The sequence below is a fragment of the Callorhinchus milii genome, unplaced genomic scaffold (genome assembly GCF_018977255.1).
Source record: "Callorhinchus milii isolate IMCB2004 unplaced genomic scaffold, IMCB_Cmil_1.0 Scaffold1, whole genome shotgun sequence".
In the NCBI taxonomy this organism is placed as follows: Eukaryota; Metazoa; Chordata; class Chondrichthyes; order Chimaeriformes; family Callorhinchidae; genus Callorhinchus; species Callorhinchus milii.
In genome coordinates, this window is record NW_024704742.1 from 46681037 (window position 1) to 46702444 (window position 21408).

The 21408-nt window shown below is 40.5% G+C and overlaps 1 protein-coding gene across 4 annotated transcripts in view; it reads right to left on the reverse strand.

Moving 5' to 3' along the window:
• arap2 (ArfGAP with RhoGAP domain, ankyrin repeat and PH domain 2) overlaps positions 1 to 21408 on the reverse strand; it is a 179478-nt gene that overhangs the window by 109660 nt on the left and 48410 nt on the right. For all 4 annotated transcript variants that reach the window (XM_007889088.2, XM_042341269.1, XM_007889086.2 and 1 more), the window contains 4 exons: positions 20716 to 20789; positions 19880 to 19962; positions 16998 to 17351; positions 9892 to 9961 (listed from right to left, as the gene is read on the reverse strand). In XM_007889088.2, the coding sequence (XP_007887279.2) occupies positions 9892 to 9961; positions 16998 to 17351; positions 19880 to 19962; positions 20716 to 20789 (581 nt within the window). The remainder of the gene's footprint in view (positions 1 to 9891; positions 9962 to 16997; positions 17352 to 19879; positions 19963 to 20715; positions 20790 to 21408) is intronic.

Sequence of the window (21408 nt, forward strand, 5' to 3'; positions counted from 1 at the left end):
TCAGTTTTTTCTTTATTGTAAAAGACATACACCTACCTACCTTTGGGGCAATATGACAAATCCAATCTTAATGGGTATAACTCAATGGTATGAATCGTCCTCAGACCATGGGGAAGAATTGGTCCTGTAAATTTACATTTTGATAGTTTCTCTTCATGGGTTCTCTAGTTTTTCTACCTTTAGGAAAGCCTAGTACAGAACATGTCTAAATGCATGCAGATGTCAATGTATAAATCTGTAAGTGTAAATTAAACCTACAAAACCCACTTTGCTTGATATGTCCATCATAATACTGGACGTCGAAGCAAGAACAAATAAACATGCTTGATGTTCAGAATTATTTGCGTTTGTGCAAAATAGCTACAATCTTTTCATGTTGTCAACACATAATGCAGGAAAAGATTTTTACATACGAAAGAGCAAATAGGATATATTAGAAATGTAATTACAGGGCTCGTACCATTTGGTGATGTATACAGACAATTCATTATGTCACTAATGAAGCTAAATAGTGCCCTCACGCTTTTTAGAATATTATTATGTTAACTAACTTTTGCTTCTCAAAGTATTGATTATTATTCGCATTAATTTTGCATCGATTTTTAGCAGGCTTCGATAATATACTTTGAGTCATTGTAACACAGGTTTGATTAAGGAGGGTGCCCTGGGGAACCTTGGTCAGCTTCTCCAAGCAAATACTGGCTGACCTCTCTGTCACCAGGTTGCTACTGTTGTCACTTCTAGGAGCTACATGCCAGCAACGTGATGGTGTATAACCTAACTTATTTGCACTAGCAATAATACACAATAACCTACTGATGCTACCAGGTTAGGTCAAGTACTTGAGGCTTGTGTGACTTTCTGGGTGACAGTGAAGTGATAACCTGAAAGTTGACCATTTTTCAGCACAGGAAACAGGTTGGCTTTCTACTCAGTGACATGACTGCTCATCTAACCAGCAATTATGCCCATTATAAGGCAGATTAGGATTTTATGGACCCATAGAAAACCTTCTGATTTGACCATGTGCTTCAGGTTACTTGCAGCAATCCATTACTGGAATGAATCTCATCAATTTGTTGAAATAACGTATTCTATCCTTGTAGGCATCTTTAGAGAAACCATATTTGAAATATTACAACAATAATCCTTACATGTAAAGTGCAAGGATAGAAAATCAAACACTGTATAAATTCACGATGTTGTAAATGATGCATATGATAATCCTATTTGTTTCCACCGATTGTTTGTTGCAGAAATTACCTGGTTGGGGCAGCTAACATCTCTTTACAATAGTCACTGTTCAGACCCAGAAAGGATGCTAACATAAGTGTTAAAGTATAGCAGCAATTCCTAATTCATTCAAAGTATCAAAATAGATTATTCCTATTATTATGATCCTGGAACAAAGAAACAGTCCACTGTGTTATACATTCAGCAATGTTCCGCAATATTGCCTTAATACTTATATGCATGTCTCTAGCCTCAAAATTATAAACAATAAAACAGAAACCTCTTTTACATGTTGAAATTTACTGGCCAGAATATAATAATAATCCTTGCATTTGATACACCGCCTTATCAAGTCCTTGAGATATCTCAAAGCGCTTCACAGAATATACTGTAAAGTGAATTGACTGTATAAATGTTTGAGATTTATCTCAAACAAAGAATGAAAATCCTGAGCTAGCAATTCTCTTGTTCTCTGTAATTGCTGCTTTAGGTATCATGAATATTGGTTGCTATGGGAAATCATTTCTTACTGAATGAGGTATTTGATGAAGTAGCTGGATCATGTTAGCTCTCTTCAAAGTCTAGTAAACATTATAACCCAGCTGATAATCATACAGACAATTAGTTTAATTTAAAGTACTGTAGCATTCTTTAAAATCTGATGTTTCAAGCCTGAATATATTAACTAGCACAGGGTTATAATGTTTACCAGACTTTGAAGAGAGCTCACTCAGTAAACCAGCTCCTTTATCAAATACAAGCACACACAACAACAAATTGCATTATATAGTCCCTTTCACATCAGGAGAAGGTCCCAAGGTACTGGACAAAATGAGGAGTTTGCACCTAAGATGCAGATTGGGATCAGAGACCGGTGGTGGAAGGGGAAAGATTACCGAAGGCACGATCGAAAAGTACACACACACACATACAGCCCAATATCTGGCTCACATGTAAAATAGCATAATTTGGACTGAGTTATTGCAGGTCATTTGTGGAAATGTACCTCAGCATAAATAAGGACCTTGTGTAGAGAAGATTCATTTAAAAATAAAAATGAAAAAAGAAACTAGGAAAAATACATATTATACACTTTGAGTACAATACAATAACAACAAATTTACATTTAAATAGGGCCTCTAACGTCAGGAGGACTTCTCAAGGCGCTGAATTGAAATGTATGTAATATACTAAGTGGCTCCTCATAACTCCTTCAAAACAAATTATCCGTATTAACTTCAAGGATCTGACATCTCTAAAGAATTGCCTACAAAAACCTTTTGATGCTCAAGTTTGTATCATTGGGTTTTCCTATCTTTCATTTATTAGGCTTCAGTGCATAGTTAATTTCAGAATACTTTCAAATTGGAATGCATTTAGTTTCTCTCCCAGAAACAACAACAAATTACATTTGTATAGGGCCTTTCACATCGGGAGGACGTCCCAAGGCGCTGGACAGACAGGAATTTGGATCCGAGTAGGGGGCTGAGATTAGGAGGGGTGGAGGGCAGGGACGGTACGGGTAGGAGGGTGACCGAAGACACAGTTGAAGAGGAGGATCTTGAGATGGGTGTCGAAGGAGGCAAGGTAGAGGGTGAGGTAAAGGGACAGTGGGATAGAGTTCTAAGGGTGGGAGCAGAGAAGCTAAAGCCCGACCATCGATGGTGGGCAGGCTGGCCGGGGACCTGAGGCGGGCCAGAGTCTGCTGAGCGGAGGGAGAGGACAGGTTGATATGCAGTTAGCAGGTCAAAGAGGTAGGAAGGCTCAAGGTTGTGGAGTGTTTAATAACTTAATAACAAATTATCCTTAATAACTTCAAGACTTCAGACCACCTCAGATCAGAAACCACGCTATTGCCAGCTTATGTGTTGCCATCTTCTAAGATTTGAGTTTGTAGCATTTCCAAACTATTTCAGCTATTTGGCGCCCATTCTCTGGAACTCCATTTCCAGGTCCCTCCTTCTCCTCTTTCAAGATAAAACCTCAAACATACCTCTTTGACCACGCTATCGGTTATCTTTCCTTTCCTCACCCCATCAGCTCCTACCCTCAGCTCCTACATCCAACTAGAATGATCAAGCACTTTGGGTATCTTCCTATCTTGAAAGGTGCTATATAAGTGTAAATTATATTGTATATCATAGCTGTTAAAATAATGTCCACTAGGTGACAGCACAAGGCCACAGGGCAATTGGTTAAAAAGTTCAGTTTGGCCAGGAGAGTGCAAATTTCACTCCTCCTTTCACAGATCAACCACACACAAAAAAACCACACAAGCCACTCCAGGGCCTTCAATTTACAACGCTCGCCATTGCTTCAAACTCAAAAAACAAATGGTTGACGTTGTGTCTTTAGATAGATTGTGAGGAGGGTGCTGCACCTCACGATTGTTGATTTAATAATAATGCTTCCATTTGATATTGGTGAATTACCCTGTAATTTCCTCTGTACACACGCTATACACATAATAATAATAATCCTAATAATCCTTTTCAGCCTTACCCACAAAACTGCACTCAACTCGGGCCATTCCAACAGGGTCACCCTACATTTATAATTATAATAATATGTGCATTTGATCTTATGCCTTATCACATCATTGAGACGTCTCAAAGTGCTTTGCAAGATATACTGTGAACGGCCTGTGATTTTGTGGGCGAATCGCAGAGGGCAGATGAGCATAGCAATATCCCACAAACAGCCATGGAGTGAGTGACCAATTTAATTTGGGGGATTGTTGTCCAGACCCTCTCGAGAAATTCCCTTCTTTTCTTGAGTAGATCCATGGTACCTTTAACGTCCACCTGAACAGGCAGAGGAAGGCACCTCTGACAATGCAACACCCCCCGCAACCAGAGCTGCATTCGAGTATCAGCTTAGACTATGTGATTCCAAATCCAATGATAGTAATAGTTTTGAAGTGCTGCAAACATTATCTCACAAAGTGTTTATGGGAAAGACCATCAAGTTTGTAGTGGTACTAGCAACCCCATTGGACCAACCTGTTCTATTCTATTTCTCTGTTCTTTCCCCACACAACTTTTACGTTACTTTTTCCTTGAATATTTTTCCAATTCATTTTGAAAATGTTATCTGGACTCTGCTTCGACTGTCATTTTTGGTAAAGCATTCCACATTCTGATGATCCTCTGTGTAAAAAATGTTCTTCTAAGCTCCCTCAATTTCCATCTGGTAACAATCCTCAATTGATGACCCCCCTTTTTACAATTATAACAAATAGTGGAAATTAGCTCTCATTTACCTGTCAAAACAACTCATCATTCCGAAAACATCTACATTCTCCCCTCCCATTTAAGGGAACACAATCCCAACGTTTTAAGTCTCCCTTAATTCATAGGACTTCTTGTCCCCAGCACAACTCCAGTGTATCATTGCTGTTCCCTTTCCAATGAATGTGAAAGCTGTTTTTAAAATAAAAAAAAGAATAAAAACCTAGTAATAAATGAATGAAACAAGAGGCCCCAGGATAACCGATTAGCACCAGAGTTCAGACACACAATCCCAGAAGATTCATGCATTGGTGGATTGCTGGTAAGAGTATGTTTGGAACTGTAATCAACTGTACAATGTCAGCCATCTGCTTTGAGAGGATAGTAATCCCCCAACAGACTAGCACAAACTTGAATACATCAGCAATTTCCTGTTATACAGCTCCTCTGAGGGCAGTTGGGATCTAATCCACAATCAGAGCCAATTCAGAGACTGCCTCTTTGGGAGAAACCAACGTCTGTAACCAGTGGGATGCCTCAGCATTAGTTAAAGACATGGATGCTTTACTTGGCCAAGCTCAGGCCTTCTGTGGTATTCTGAAGTTTTAGCAACTTGGGATCGATGCTGGTGGAGGCAGCTCAACCATTGATGAGCCCGAAGCCTACAAGTCAGCCAAGCAGTGCTGAACCAATGGATTTTGGATGGCACTCCCACATGTAATCCCTCGCTCCAGTTAATTCCATGCCTGACTGAGAATTGAAGTATATTTCTTTATGGGTGTGGAACACAAAGGTCTTTTGACTAAATTGATTGAAATAGTACCAACAAAAATCCCAAGAGATTGGGAATCACATAAGCACTGACAGAAGACTATGGAAACATTAGCAAAGAGTCCAAAACAATTCAGTATAAGCTACAAAGGACGCTCAGTGCAGACTGTCATCCTCTGACCAACATCAGTGAATGGAAAAAAAAACAGACCAGGGAAACATTCAGAATGAAACCATATATACACAGCTTACAACACAAAAGTACACTTATAAAAGGCTTTTCCAGTAGGAAGAACAACTGAAAGCACTTTGCAAAGACTGAGTGGGAGTCCATGCTCACTAGCTAAAGGCGTTATCAAAGAGATGTTTAGACGAGTTTTAGAAAGTTAAAAGCTAGAGGGCAAGGGAAGAGTACCTAAAAGCTTGCCCAGTGATGGCTGGGCAGAACAGGCAGGGGACATAAAGCAGGTCAGAATTGGCAAGGCAGCGGGAATGGCCAGGGGAGTAGTAACAGGAGATCGCTGAGGTATGGGATTTATACGTCAGACCAGGCAGACATGTCAGGTGGACATTACAAATCCATGGAATTTGTAATGTCCACCTGACAATCAATGGGCCTTTATTTGACATTTCCTCCAATGTTGCAGCACTTTCCCAATACTGCCCTGGAGTGTGAGCACAAGTTCCCCGAGGGGCTTGAACTCACAACCTTCAGACCAAGAAGCGAGAGTGCTACCAAATGAGCCAAGTTGATAATGACAGGAATATGGTCACATGTGTAATGACCAGTGATACAGACATTGAGACTGCCAAATGGAAGATAATTCATCTTTTCAAAAAATAACCTGCCTGCTGATCAAAGGAAATATTTTTGCTCAGTTGCATGCTTCTGTTGAAGCCTAATGTCTAAATCCCAGCCCAGCATATCTTTCCCAGTAAAGCCTGCTCATTGTGGATTACCTCTCAGCCGCCACAGTTTTTATAGCTGTTTTTGTATTAAAATATGCAATTAGGCTTAGAATTTTAATGGATTCTCCATGTCTAGGATTCACTCTATTTCTATCTTTCATTTAAATATACTCCACAGACAGAGCTGAAAAAAATGAGAAGCTACATTACTGCTCCACGCACAGCTATTTCTAGTTAAAGTTTTCATCCGTGTCAGTGCAATACCATTCAACAATCCAGCTATAAATGAAGGGGATCCAAGTCTATAAGAATCCATTAGTTTTGTAGATGTAATCACATCTTTATGTTATATATATAATAAAGCTATGAAAAGTCTTGGACTGCTGAGTGAGAGCGAGACAGAGATATAAAGAGATTCATCATTTCCAATGACTTTACAATAACAACAAATTGCATTTAGAGAGCACCTTTCAAGTCATCCCAAGATGCTTGATAGTCAAGGATTTGAAACCAAGCTGGAGGTTAGAGTCAAGAGGGTGCAGGGTAAGGGATGGAGGTGGAGGTATGACTAAAGGCACGGTCAAATAGCAACATCTTGTGATGGGCCTTGAACGAGTAATCGACCTGCAGAGCTCGGTGCAGGAGAGGAAAGTTCTTGTTGTCAGAAGTTTGTTAAGTGTTTAGCTTTGTCAAGGAGTTTGAGATGTTCTCCCAATTTGAAAGACGCTATATAAATGTAATTTGTATTGTAAAACCATTCTGAACCATTCCAAAAATTAAATTTGAATTAGCTGCAAAATTGTGAATAATCAACAGGATTGTGGAGGAAAGGGCGTGAGAAGGGAGTTAGCATAGTCAAGCCTGGACGTGAAGAGGGCATGGATGAGGGTCTCAGTAGCCTAAGGGGAGAGGGAGTGGTGGCGGTGGGCAATGTTGCGGAGGTGAGGGAAGACAGAATGGGTCAGGGCATAAATGTGGGATTTAAAAGACAGTTGAGGGTCAAACAAGACACGAAAATTTCATATGTGAAGTGGAGTGTGCGTCCATGAATAGTGCTGTCAGCATCTGAGGTGTGGAGGTGCTGACGGGAACAAAGCAGGAGAGCCTCGGACTTGTTGACATTCAACTGGAGAAAGTTGGCTCTTGATGTTTGACAGAAATTCTGTCAGCACAGCAGTGGCCCAGGAGTTGAGGGTGGAGGAAGAGAGATAGAATTCAGTGTCATTCACATACATGTGGAAGTTAACCCCACTCTGCAGATAACATCACTGAGCAGGAGCACATAATAATATAATAATAATCCTTGCATTTGATATAGCACTTTTCACGTCTTCTAGACGTCCCAAAGCGCTTCACAGAATATACCGTAAAGTGAATTGACTGTATATTTGTGGGCGAACGCGACAGCCAATTGCGCACAGCAGTGTCCCACAAACAGTCGTAGATTGAAAATTACCAATTTATTATTGTTTTTTGTTTTGGAGGGATTATTATTAGGCGTGTGGAGTAAGGGAACTTGGCCAAGGTTTCGCCCTCTGCCTGGAATTGAACTCACGTCTCTCGCTTGCAAAGCTAGTGCTCTAACCACTGAGCTACAGGACTCCACATAAATATTAAGTGGGAGAGGACCAAAGACAGAGTGCCTGAGGAATGCCGCACATGATGTTGTGAGGACTGGAGGAGAAGCCACTAGCATATACAAAGTGGAGACGATGGGAAAGGTAAGAGTGAACAGAACCATGAAGGTGAAGCTGAGAAGAGGCGCAGTGGAGAAGATTAGAGTGGTCAACAGTGTCTGAGACAGCAGAGATCGAGAAGGACGAGAAGACAGATCTTGTCCTGGTCACAGATGAACAGAGTGTCATTTGTAACTTGACTAAGGCTTTAATACCTCTAATATACTAACAGTTCATGTCACAGCTTTTCTTCAGAAGCCGTGACTGCTATTTGACACTTTGTTCATCGGAAACAAATAATGAAATCGATAGGGCTCCCTGTTTAGTAAAATACGAGATTGTTTAAGTGCTGGGTATAGAATATGATTATGTATTTGTGATTCAATGTCAAATTAGTTTTTTAAAAAAACAAATGTATCGACTATGTGACTAGTATGCTTCATTACCCAACGTAATGGAGAAGAAAAAAACATTATTTTTTTAAAAAGTGCAGACAGTTAAATTGGGAGCTTTCTAGGAAAGTTCAGAGCATTGGGACGAGTCAGTCACTCTACATCACGTTCACCATTCAGCTACTAGATCTTAGTAGGATTGGTAGAGTCTTACTATAAGCAAAATTCAGCATGATCTAGGAAATGGATGATATAGATAATACACATGTGTACAAAATACGTACATACTACATCAACTAATATTGCTCTAAAATGTACATTTACGATTTTAGGCTAAACGTTTTTAAATCTTTTTATCTTATAATAGTAATAATCCTTGCATTTTTATAGTGCTTTATCGCACAGTCAAGATATCTCAAAGCGCTCCATAGGATTTCAATGTGAAGTGTCGTGACTGTATTTTGTAGGTAATTTTACAATTCAAAGCGTTAGATTTTGTGAATCAGCTTAGCACTGTGCAGGATAGCGAAGGAAAATTAAAATTAATGGTACTGCTATCCCAATGACAGTGGTCAGTTTACATGTTGATGGTTGGTGACCAAATTTAATACTTAAACCTATAAAGATGAACTGTGACCATCAAATATAGTTAATAGCAGGAATGCAATTACTAGGAATGTTTTGATATTGATATTTAATTTATATTTAATTTATATTACTCTGATAAACGTAATTTGTGATCTTCTGTTAAAGCTAAAGAAATCACTTTTTCTTGATCGTCTGTAATAAAAGGTCAGATTTCTGACACGTGTAAAAGTCTTTTTATAGGTTGATTCAGAGCCTAATCTGAGCACTTTTCATTTATATTTTAGGTTTATTACTGTAAATTCCTAGAGTAACAGCATAAGAAGACTATTAAATTTACCAAATAGGAATATTTTTAAGATATGGAGGGCATACAAAATTCCAATCAGGCTCTCCAGATTTAAAGAAGCAAAGTTATTTTCAAAATGATCCATCAAATGAATCATCTACACAATTTGGTGAGAAACTGCTAAATTTCTCCAGTTACTCAAAGATGTAGCAAAGATGACCATTGTGACTTTCATCAGAAGAGTTTTCCAATGTAGCCTGCACTTTTGTGCCTATATATTAAGTTATGTGTAATTCGACTAAATGTTTCCTTAGTAATTGGATTTAACATTGATCCAGTGAGGACAGTCACCTCGATTTCACCAGAGGGATGTACGCCATCTCAAAAGCAATTTGCACAGTAAAGATACACGCTGAATTTCATCCAATTCATTAAAGATTCAAGATATTGACACTGAAAGACAAATTGAGTTCAATTTGAACAGCAGGCTAAAATGCTGAATTAAGGCTCCAGTCTCTTTGGGGATACGGGTTTGAACCTCACCAAAACTGAAGCTCTTTTGCATCTTCTTGCACTCTTCAACCGCAAAAAAGGTAATGTTGATGTACCACTGGTCATACAATTATGTCTACCTATCTACTTATCTTAAATATCAGGACAAATAAAGTAAAATGATCACTATTAAAATTACAAATATTTTACAATCGAAAGTTAGTTATTTGATGTTGACAGCTTTCAATTTTAAATAGCCGGTTGAAATACAGGTTGCCTTTATCAATATCAGTGTAACGCATCGATTCACATACCTTCTCATTGTTGTAGTAGGCCAAATTGTCACCATCAAACTTAACCCAGCGCTTCTGGAACATACAATTCCTATAATAAGGGAGGGGAAGAAAGAGAGAAGTCAATGTGCTTATGTGGTTAAGGCTGTTCTTCATTACAACAACAGTCAAAGAGGAAAGTCTTCAGGTGGAGGGATTGAGACAAAGAGTCCCAGAATTTTAGGACATAGTGGTTGAAAGCACAGCCGCTGCTGCTGAAGCCAAGAGAACAAGGGATGTGCAGGAGGTCAGAGCCCGCTGAGAGAAGAGGACAGGTGGAGGAGTAGGATGTAAGCAGGTCAGAGAGATCATGAGGTGCTAGGCGAGTGTGATTTATACACGAGTGTGAGGATCTTGAAACCACTAACAGTGAAGCTAAAGTATTATAAAGCTTTAATAGTTTCAGTGGTTCTGTTACTCTCCCTTAAGAAGTTTGAATTTGCTTTTAAACACAAGGTGACAAACATAATTGGCAGCAATGCTGACAATAATAATAATCCTTAATTTGATATAACTCCTTTTACGTCAAGAGGATGTCTCAAAGCACTTTACAAGATATATTATAAAGTGTAACGACTGTGTGTTTTGGGGTGAACCATGATGTATGATATTGACTCTGGGTTTCAAAAGCACACTACAATGTGGAGAAACTGTACAGGACTAACGGGTAATAGATTTACACAGACTATTTTGTGCTCCTACAACCTTGATTCAACAAGTATATGGAATGTAGATATCGCCATTTTAAGGCTGCAGAAGATAGATAGAAAAATTCATAACAAAATCATTTCAATTTATGAGCAATATAAAATAGACCTCATCAATTCAGTGCAACAGAAGCATCTCTTCATTAAAAGGATGTTTGCAACAGGACAATTTAATATCCAGCATGATAGTACCATACATAACCTGACCTGTGTCAGCTACCCAGAAATATCAGGATCTAGATAGAGAACAGATGAGAACATACTAAAAATATATCCTTCTATTCAGGCCAAATACTTGTAGTCTGCAGTCATGATTGCATTTGCAAGGCACAAGATTAATAATAAGATAGTTTGACATTAAGGAATTCACTCCATTATATATCTAAAGAAAAAAAAAGAACAATTTTCTTAACACAAAACGGGGGCAAAACACATACTGCAAGAATTAATTCAGGGGCTTTGAGCTTACAGTCTAGGATGACACTCCAATGCAGACTTGAGGAAGCATTATATTGTCAGAGGTGCCGCCCTTTGTATGAGACATTAAACTGATGTACCGTATGCCTGTTCAGGTGGACTTTAACAACAACAACAACAAGATTCCATTTATTGAGCGCCTTTCACGTCGGGAGGACGTCCCAAGGCGCTGTACAGTTGGGTCAGGACCCGAGCAAGGGGGAAATGGTCAGGGTGAGGGAAGGGAGGGAGCGAGGAGGGGGTAGAGAGTCGAGAGGGGAGCTGAAGGCACGGTCATAGAGAAAGGTCTTGAGACCGGCCTTGAAGGAGGAAAGGGAGGAGGTGGTGAAGGCACTGAGGGATAGAGTTCCAGAGCCGCACTGGGGGATAGAGTTCCAGAGTCTGGAAGATCCTGTCAACATTTTGGAAGGAGAACGGAGTTTCTTCCAGTGTCCCGGCCAACAATCCCCCAGATAGAAAATTAGTCATTCGCTTCACAGCTATTTGTGGGACATTGATGTGTGCAAACTGGCTGCCATGTTAGCCTACAAATAATTACTGCATTATGTAGAACAGTCTGTGAAGCATTTAAAGTGCATCAACATGATAATATGCTACATCAAATGTTTATTTTTATATTAAATGTTTATAGTAATATGTGACAAAAGACCAGCAATTGCAGTAATTTTGCCTCCTGAATACAAGTTTGGGATTGAAAAGTCCCCTCCACTCCCCCAACTCTGGGGAATGGTTCCCTCTCCAGGCCATGCAGATTTCAAAACATTCACTTCTTTGAAAAAAAAGTGCAGTAGATTAATTGCTGCTCGGACACCCAGAAATAACTGTAAGCCCAATGTACACTAGCTAAGGTAAAGCATAGCTTTCCTCTTCTGAAGGTAGGAGCAGCTGCCTCTAGAGATAAAATTCTCCACAATATCAGGTATTTGGCACTGTATCAATCTGCCTTAGATATAGGCACAGGATCAGTTGGCAATAATCAAACTCCTAGTTTGGATTATTGAGAAGAGCATTCAGGTAATAGAGAAATGGGCCTGATGTACAGAGTATATTTCTCACACTATTAAAACCTGAATATGAACCCTAATGAAAATGCCATTTCTTTGGCAACACGATGAAACCAGAAAAAAATAAATTGTTCCAAATCCCAGAACTTGGCTTTCTTTTCAATCTCGGTTAGCAAATAAGAGGCTGAAATCCAGTCACGATTAACAAAGTCAGGGCTGCACGCCATGAGGCCTTCGTACATTTAAACAGCTCATTAACTACATCTAGTGGAAATAATCAAGCAGTACACGAAGTACAGCAGGTTTGGCCAGGTTTACTGGATATCTGTAAATGTCAACACAATTGCATTACAAACCTGTGCATTCTGGAAAACAATCATGTTAACCTTTGCCCCATTTATTTTGTAAGCCACAAACAATATTGTGCAATCAACTCTTGGTTACAAGCAAAGGAAGTGGGTAAGGCCAACACAACAACCTCATGAAATAATACGTAGCATGAACATAATGTATCATAAAGAAGACCCAATACACACCCACTCCGCCCCGCTCCCCCCATATCCCATGGCTTAAAAATGGACTACATGTGTATAAAAAGATCAATTGTTTTAGCAAGAAACTAAGTATATTGTGTGCTGCTTGATTACAACAACAACAACAAGATTCCATTTATAGAGCGCCTTTCACGTCAGGAGGACGTCCCAAGGCGCTGTACAGTTGGGTCAGGACCCGAGCAGGGGGGAAATGGTCAGGGTGAGGGGAGGGAAGGGAGGGAGCGAGGAGGGGGTAGAGAGTCGAGAGGGGAGCTGAAGGCACGGTCAAAGAGAAAGGTCTTGAGACCGGCCTTGAAGGAGGAAAGGGAGGAGGCGGCGAAGGCACTGGGGGATGGAGTTCCAGAGCCTCGGGGCTGAGAGGCTGAAGGCCCGGCCACCGATGGTAGGGCGGTTGGAGCGGGGGATGTGGAGCAGACCGGAGCCAGAGGAACGGAGGGTACGGGCAGGTAGGTAGGGGGATAGTAGGTTGGAGAGGTAGGAGGGAGCGAGGCCGTGAATGGCCTTGTAGGTGAGGATGAGGATCTTGAATTCGATCCTCTGGGGATGGGGAGCCAGTGGAGGCGAGCGAGGGTGGGAGTGATGTGGTCCCGAAGCCTGGTGCGGGACAGTACACGAGCTGCAGAGTTCTGAATGACCTGCAGCTTGTGGAGGGAGGTGGCGGGAAGGCCGGCGAGGAGAGAGTTCCCATAGTCCAGCCTTGAGGTGACAAAGGCGTGGACCAGAGTTTCAGCAGCGTGAGGGGTGAGGTAGTGCCGTAGTCTGGCGATATTCCGGAGGTGATGGAAGGCGGTGCCAGTTGTGGCGCAGATATGAGGGAGAAAGGACAGCTCAGTGTCGAACAGAACCCCGAGGTTCCTGACGGCTTTGAGAGGTGGAGAGTGCAGCCTTGGATGCTGATGCTGTCAGCGCCTGAGGTGCGGAGGCGCTGACGTGAGCCAATCAGGAGGGCCTCAGTTTTGCGCACGTTGAGCTGAAGAAAGTTGTCTCTCGTCCAGGACTCGATGTCGGACAGGCAGCTGTCAGGACATCGGTGGTCGTGGAGTTGAGGGTAGAGGAGGAAAGGTAGAGTTGGGTGTCATCCGCATACATGTGGAAGTTAACCCCATGTCTGCGGATGATGTCACCAAGGGGGAGCATATAGAGGGTGAAGAGGAGGGGACCGAGGACAGAGCCTTGAGGGACACCACACGAGACAGTGCGGGGGCTGGAGGAAAAGCCATTCGTGGAAACATAGTGAAGATGGTGGGAGAGGTACGACCTAAACCACTCAAGGAAGGTTGAGGTGGGAGGACAAGCGGTGGAGGAGGATAGCGTGGTCGACCGTATCGAATGCTGCCGATAGGTCGAGGAGGACGAGGAGACAGAGGGAGCCCTGGTCACAGATGGTCAGGATATCATTGGTGACCTTGACCAGGGCAATTTCTGTGCTATGGGCAGCACGGAAACCCGACTGAAGGGGTTCGAATAGTGAATGGGTGGAGAGGAAAGAGCGCAGCTGGGAGGCGACAACTCGTTCCAGGACCTTGGACAGAAAGGGGAGGTTGGAGGGGCCGGTAGCTTGAAAGCTGCGACGCATCAAGGGAGGGTTTTTTCAAGATTACTGCTTGATCCGAGACACTACCCCACGTGAAGGGCATTGTTTAAATGCAAGTTGCTGTTGTTACAATAAAAATGCCAAGAATGCATTGCCTGAAAGGTTGGTGGTAGCCAATTCGATAACAGCTTTTAAGAGAGAAATAGGTAATTATTTGGGGAGGACAAGTTTGCAGGGCTATGGGGAGAGAGCGGAGGAGTGGGATTGATTTTGTGTGCTCTTTTCAAAGAGTCGGCACAGACATGATGGGCCGAATGGCCTCCTTCTGTGCTGTACAATTCTATGATTGTATGAATGTTTATCTTCAGACAGCTATATTCCCACAGCTAGAAACTGTTTCTGCTTGGCTTCCAGCTGAGCAAAGAAAAGGCTACCTCTCACCAGGTTGATCATGTACAGAGGTCAGTTTTGCTGCCTGTTTGATGTTTTGATTCAATTGGTCGATAATACTTAGGCTTAAGGCATTCATGCACAACTATCAACTTGCTTTGAGGAAGAGTGATTTCTGCCTATTGCACAAATCATTTTTGTGCACCTAAACTCATTCCTGCAGTGAACAAAAAAAATGCTTTCTTCAAGGTCACAAACAGCAATAGCATAACATTCACAATGTTATATGAATGTTATGCTATTGCTGCAGTGCAGAAGTACTATACAATAGGATGGAAACATATAGAGTGTTTCGGTTTTTATCAGATGTCTACAGAAAGGGGCAAATAAGAGCCAGTGGGTGAAAAATATCATTTTTTTATACTCCTGGAATTAAAATTAGTTCTAGGGTTAAAGTTTACATAGTCATTTTAACATATAAAACAATTTGCGTTTATATAGTGCCCTTTACGCAGGAGAGTGTCTCAGAGTGCTGCACAGTGGTGGGGTTGGACGCCAAGCAAGGAAAAGGGAGAGGCGACGATAGATGCAGTCAAAGAGGTAGGGTCGCTCGCAATCCAAAGTGCTTCATGTTGAAGTGATGGGAGCCCGACCAGGATGGGTTAACAGGGAAGGGGTAAGGAGTGGGCAGTCCAATAAATCTACTTTGTTCTTAATCGTATTTGCTAGGTGTGGTCTGTGCAAAAGCAACTGAGTGACACACCCAGACGTCCAAGAATTTTGATAAGACCATTTCTGAACACAGCTAAAATCTAGCACCTTGGGACGTCCTCCCAACGTGAAAGGCGCTCTATAAATGTAATTTTTTTGTTGTTGTTGTTGTTGTAGGAAAATAGGCATGTACAGGACCAACAAATACATCGCAATTCACCTGGTGCCTATATTCACACCTCTTAATCGATTTCTTCATCAAATAGCTATTTAACTTGCTTTGGAATTTGTTGACACTGTCTCCCTAAGCAACAATGTCATTGCCCTTTGCTAAACCCTCTGCAATACCAAGATGTCCTAACACAATATGCTGCCGGAATTGTATGTGACACTCCAAGTGCTCTGTTCAAGGTTCAATATCACTACCTATAACACGTGCTCTCTTCATCTACATAGACCAGCATTTATACTGCACCAATCTACAAATCAATGTGCTACTGATAACAGCTTCTCCACAAGGTCTCAGCAGCCAGACTCCAATGAGATTAGTTACCAGATTATGCGACACAACCCAAATTTATACTGATTTTATAAGCATTATATAAACTAGATATCAGTTTATTATAATTAGGTAAATGCTTCTGCAACAAATCTAGCATAATTTGTATTGCAGGAGGCAAGTAAAAAGTTCCAGAACTGCAAATTTTAAGAAGGTACTGCAGGAAAGTCAATTTTTGTATAAACGTCTAAAAAGACTATGTAAATTCCAGAAGGTGGGTAACTGTGCAGAAGGCAATAAGGGAAATAACTATAGACAACTGTTAATATCAGTGTGAGGCGAGGGGGATAAATTAAATGGGTTAAATCTAAATAGGATGGCCCACTGTGCTTGTATGTGTGTGGGGGGAGAAATATATCACACACGTTGTATCAGTGTTTGCTCCTCCAAGAAGCTATCCATTCTTATTTGGTCAGCCAGGTGTCTGACACATACAGAAACCAATTACGTGGTCCAATTATTTTCTGAATGCCCCAATCGACTGCTCTAACAGGCAGCAGTTGCAAATCATTCCACAATCTGAAAACCCACTGGGAAAACAAGTTCTTCCAAACCTCCCCAAGGAATAATCTTGAATTCATGTCCTCTTGCCCTTGAATCGCCTAACTGTAGGGAGTGTGTTTCTTGTTCAGGCAAGAAGGTGCACAATTTCTGTGCAAATACAATGAGATTTCTGTGCGAATGCAATGGAAGTACAAATGGAAAAACAGCAGAGCAATTCCAAATAATTAGTTCAATAATGCTATAATAATTAATGATCCACTCAGTCATTAAGAACATAAACATGGGACAATATTTTGCATGGGTTTACATTATAGAGTTTTTTTATACTACATTATTCAATAACCTTAATAGTTTTACTCCATATTGAGCTAGGGTCAAACAATCCAACACAATCCTCTAATGTTTAAAGATGGTTAATCAGGTCTTGTTACTCCATTGCAATGACATATCTAACCTATGTACACAGTGGAGCAATTTTGAATCCACAAAAGAGATCCTCATCATAATTGTTAAAAGTAACTATAAATTCAAGAAAATTTACTACTGTTATTACAGCAGCATCCTTCCAATTCAAAGAAAACACTAGAGAAGTAAATGATCATAACCCTTTTTTAAAATATAGATAGAAAAAATATGGTATTTATATACCCTTGTGGTGAAAGCTTATCCAGCCAGCCTTCTTTTGTACTCTTTGCTGCACCATAGAAGCAAGCGTAGGGTGATATTTCTACGTCACTGTGAATATCTGAATCACTGTTTAGGGATCGTCTTCCCAAGTCAAATTGCATTGGGTGACCTTCGCTATATGCAAAATTGCTGGTACTTGTTGCTTGCACGCTCTCATAGACTTCAGCTGTTGTAGTATATTCAGATCTAAGCTTCCAGACACTGTTATCCACTGTAGAATGTTCAGTCTTGGAGTCCTTCTTTGTCGAACAACCACCCAAGTGTGAAGATTTCTGCTTATCATGATCGGCACACAATTTGGTCTGATCATGGTTCCTGTTAATAAAATTTAAAAAAATACAAGATTACTCTTCCTGAAAATGATCTTGAGACCCCATTTCAAGAACCTCCTCTTCGACCGTACCTTCGGCCACCCTTCTCCCCCATCCACTGCCCTCCACCCTCCCTGATCCCAACCCCCAGCTCGGGTCCGAAACACTGATTGTCCAGCACCTTGGGACGTCCTCCAGACATGAAAGGCGCTAATACAAATGTAATTTGTTGTTGTTATTGTTGTAGCCTTGAGAATGAGTAACAAAATGTTGAGCAATTGACAGCCTCAATTCGCATAACATAGAATGATATTGCATAGAAATAAGCTATTCAGCCCAATTGGATATAACTGTAACCTGCAACAGTAGTCAATATTATATAAAGATATGAGATCAGTTGTAAATTTCATCATTTCAATTTTTCTTTAAAAATGTTGGCGCCGTAAGGAGAAAAAGAGAAGTGGTATGTAGTGCCACGTAATATCCTAAAAGGGGTAAGGGGAAAAAAAATCAAAACAATAAAGGGTTTTTAAATTGGAACGAGTACCAACTAAATGCTTTGAGTGTGTTGCCAGCTGAGACAAAGGTCAATATGGAGAAAAGATCTGAATCCATTAAATGGATGTCATACTTATTTAAGAAACAGCTTGAAGCTGTAATAGGAATGTGATAGTTGGCTATTCTAGAAGGCTCAACTCTGTGAGTCACTTCAAGTTCAAGTCAAATCATTTTTGCTGGCCTTTTTCTAAACACTCTAATCCTTCAAGGTCTTGTTGAATGTGTCAGTGAACAAACTTTCTTCTAATATTCTAAAATTGCCCTCGCTAATGGTCAATATAGCTTGAGCAAACCTGGTTCAATTTGCTGGATAGTTAGATCCTCTTTAGATACTTTCAGCACTTGACGATCCTTGGTAATAACCACCTGAGAATGACTGCTTAATAACTACATCATTTTCTTTTCCACTTATCAGTGGATAAATATTTATATGTTCACGGTTCAGATTTACTTCTCCAACATGCAACACCTGCAAACTGGAGACTTCATAACAATATCTTAGATAAAAAAATTCTTAAAGTTTCACGTCAGAAGGCTGTCCCAACTTCAAAATATACTGTTCATAAGGAATATTGGGCCATGAAAGACAAAACAGCCAAGCCTAATCCAATCGTCACCTGTGCACCTTCCAGTAAGCGTGTCAGGATAGTAATCATGAGAGAAATTCAGGCTTATGTCTCCCTCATTAATCCAGAATGGGAATGTCAATTATAGCACATCAACTGATAAGCAAAATCAGCATTGACTGGATCCGAGCCTCTGACCTTCTGACCTGCATGAGCTAATGCTGCAATTAGCAGTGCCTTTTCCCACTAAACCGTAGGGGGAAAGCAGACCAGATGCTCTTCACTGACATCCAGGCAGTTGTGAGATGCAGCTGTTTGAAAACGCACACTCTGCAATTGCATAGTGTTAATCTAAGGGAGAACTGGAGACCACGGGAGAAGGTTGAGTGGTAAAAAAAGCCCAAGACTGATGCATGCTAATGGACTGAAGCCAGATTCTGTTTCCAAAACAGCAGTGAGGTAAATCACTAGAACTTATGGTGTCTGTTCAACTCCTCCAACCACGTGAGCCCTTCTCAGTCAGGAATTAACAGGCCTGGTTTGTTGTCCTTGAATGGGACAAAAATCATGGAAATTAATGCCAGACAGAAAATAATGGTTTTCCTGTTCGCATGAGGTAAAAGTATTCATGTGTTGCCTTTACTTATACAGTTTCACTTACACTTACTTTAAACTAGGAAAGTCACAAAGGAAAAGTTGTATTTTAGTTCACTTGGGGAAAAGTGATAAAAATAATTGGGAAATCCTTGGCACGCATGTTTAAAATCAAATATAGCTTTCATAGTTTCCTGTATTTTAAAAATACAGTGAAGGATTCAGTGCTTGGTTATGATGCAGCAATTTAGTTCTCTCCACTGGTAGGGGCATGTCTGGCTGCAGTCAGGAATTTCCTGAGAATAAATTATAACCATTTGTGGTTAACAGAGATCAGTGGCCAACTCCAACATAACTCAGTTCTGCCTCTTCTTCAGGAACACTGGTAACCTCATGCATAGCATTTATTACTCTAACATAAAATATACCGGTTTATCCAACTAATGAGGTAAAATTCCACTTGGGTCTAGGTTAAATTGATTCATTAATATTGTATTTCTGAAAAATTGTTGAATTCAGTTTTAACTTTGAAAGCTGTTTTTTGTAGTTCTTCGAAAATAAGTTTCTAGGAAATAAGATTCAAAAATAAAAATTGTTTAAGAAGTTGACAAATTCTGGATGCTCTAATCTAAGCCCAGGTAGATTTTCTACCCATAAATATTTTAGGCAATCTGTCACTCACATATGCATTCAGAGACTCGGATAACATGCATCAGCAGGTTTAAACCATTAGAAACACTAATTAAAACAAATGTAGCAAAGAAAAGCAACAGCACCATAACCAGAGCAAAATAAAAATGGATAATTTCTTGACCTGGAGTCAATGTTTGTCCCCATTTCTTCATTCTTCGCTCTGGTCGATGTTTCAGTAATGTACAGAGCAACTTTGTTCAAATCCTGATGACATAAAGAAGTTATACTTTCATATGGGAGATACAGAACTTACACACATTTGATTTGATGTACTTCAATAATAATAAGCAGTTCCAGCGATTAATTTTTAAAGAGAACTCATGCCTGACCACATTTCTATCATTTTATTGTGGAGGTTGAAGAGATGATTTTGAAAGCGTCAACAGGACACATATCACATCCCAACATTCAGGTTGGATAGCTACATCAAAGCATTTACAACAACAATAACTTGCATTGTACAGCACCCCTCATGCATGGTAGAGTCCCAGAGCGCTTGACAGTGGAGGAGCACAACGCCAAGCCAGGGGGAGGGGGAGGTGACCTTAGGCATGGTCGAATAGGAAGATCTTCAGGCCGACCTGGCTGCATCTGGGGTTAGGCACGGTTGGGGACGGGTAATGTGGCAGAGATGGAGGAAGGTGGTCCTGGTCAGGGACCGGAATTGGGTAAGGAAGAACAGCTGCGAATATATTGTAAAGTGGATTGACTGTGTATTTTAACAAATAATTTGTTAACTAGGTTTTAACTAGTTTGCTAGCATGGGGCACAGCAATGTCTCGATTATCAGTATCAATTCAAATCAGTGTTCACATTTCATCAACATCAATGACAATGCAAATTAACCAGTGAGAAAATAACATAAACAATTGTACCATAAAAGTTTACAATCTGAATAAGAAAGTATAACTCAATTCGCCTGTACTAATGGGAATAGTTTTAGATTAACAAACCTACCTCACTGTCTTCTGGATGTTGGTACAGGAATGTTTCCCCATATGGACTGATAGGAGATGGCCTATTTTCATCATCTGTTTTGTATAAGAACATTGAAATCATTTATTTTCATATTACATCAAGGAAATCTGAATCAAATACAGGACATAAGATAGTTTAGAGGGGGGGTCAGATAATGGGGCATATGGGGCAAAGGTGGGTATTTGGGGTTGAGGTACAGATCAGTTATGATCTAATAGAATGGCTTGAAGGGTTGAATGGTCTACTCCTGTTCCTATAAGTTGTACTGGAATTTTCTACGGATTGTGTTGTACATGTGAACTCTGTCACTTGAATAAATGCAAGATTCAGGGTTTACAAATTAGTCACACAGGTGACCGAGCCAACAAAGCAAAGGTAAGTGTTTATTTAATAATCCATTCCAATTATGCACAGTGTACGTTTAGAGACACGGAGACAGAAAGAGAGATAGAGAGAGGAGGGAAAAGAGTGTGCGCGTACACGAATGAGACACACAAAAATTATTTCCCCAATGGTGATGATTACAAACAGTGTGTCTCAACCAACCTGAACAGCCCAACAATGCAGTTTACATATGGCTGGGCTGGGCTGTGCAGAACTACCATAAACAAACATCAGGGAAGGTCCATTGACCAGGAGTGAAAGATGCAATATATGTATATATAATATATA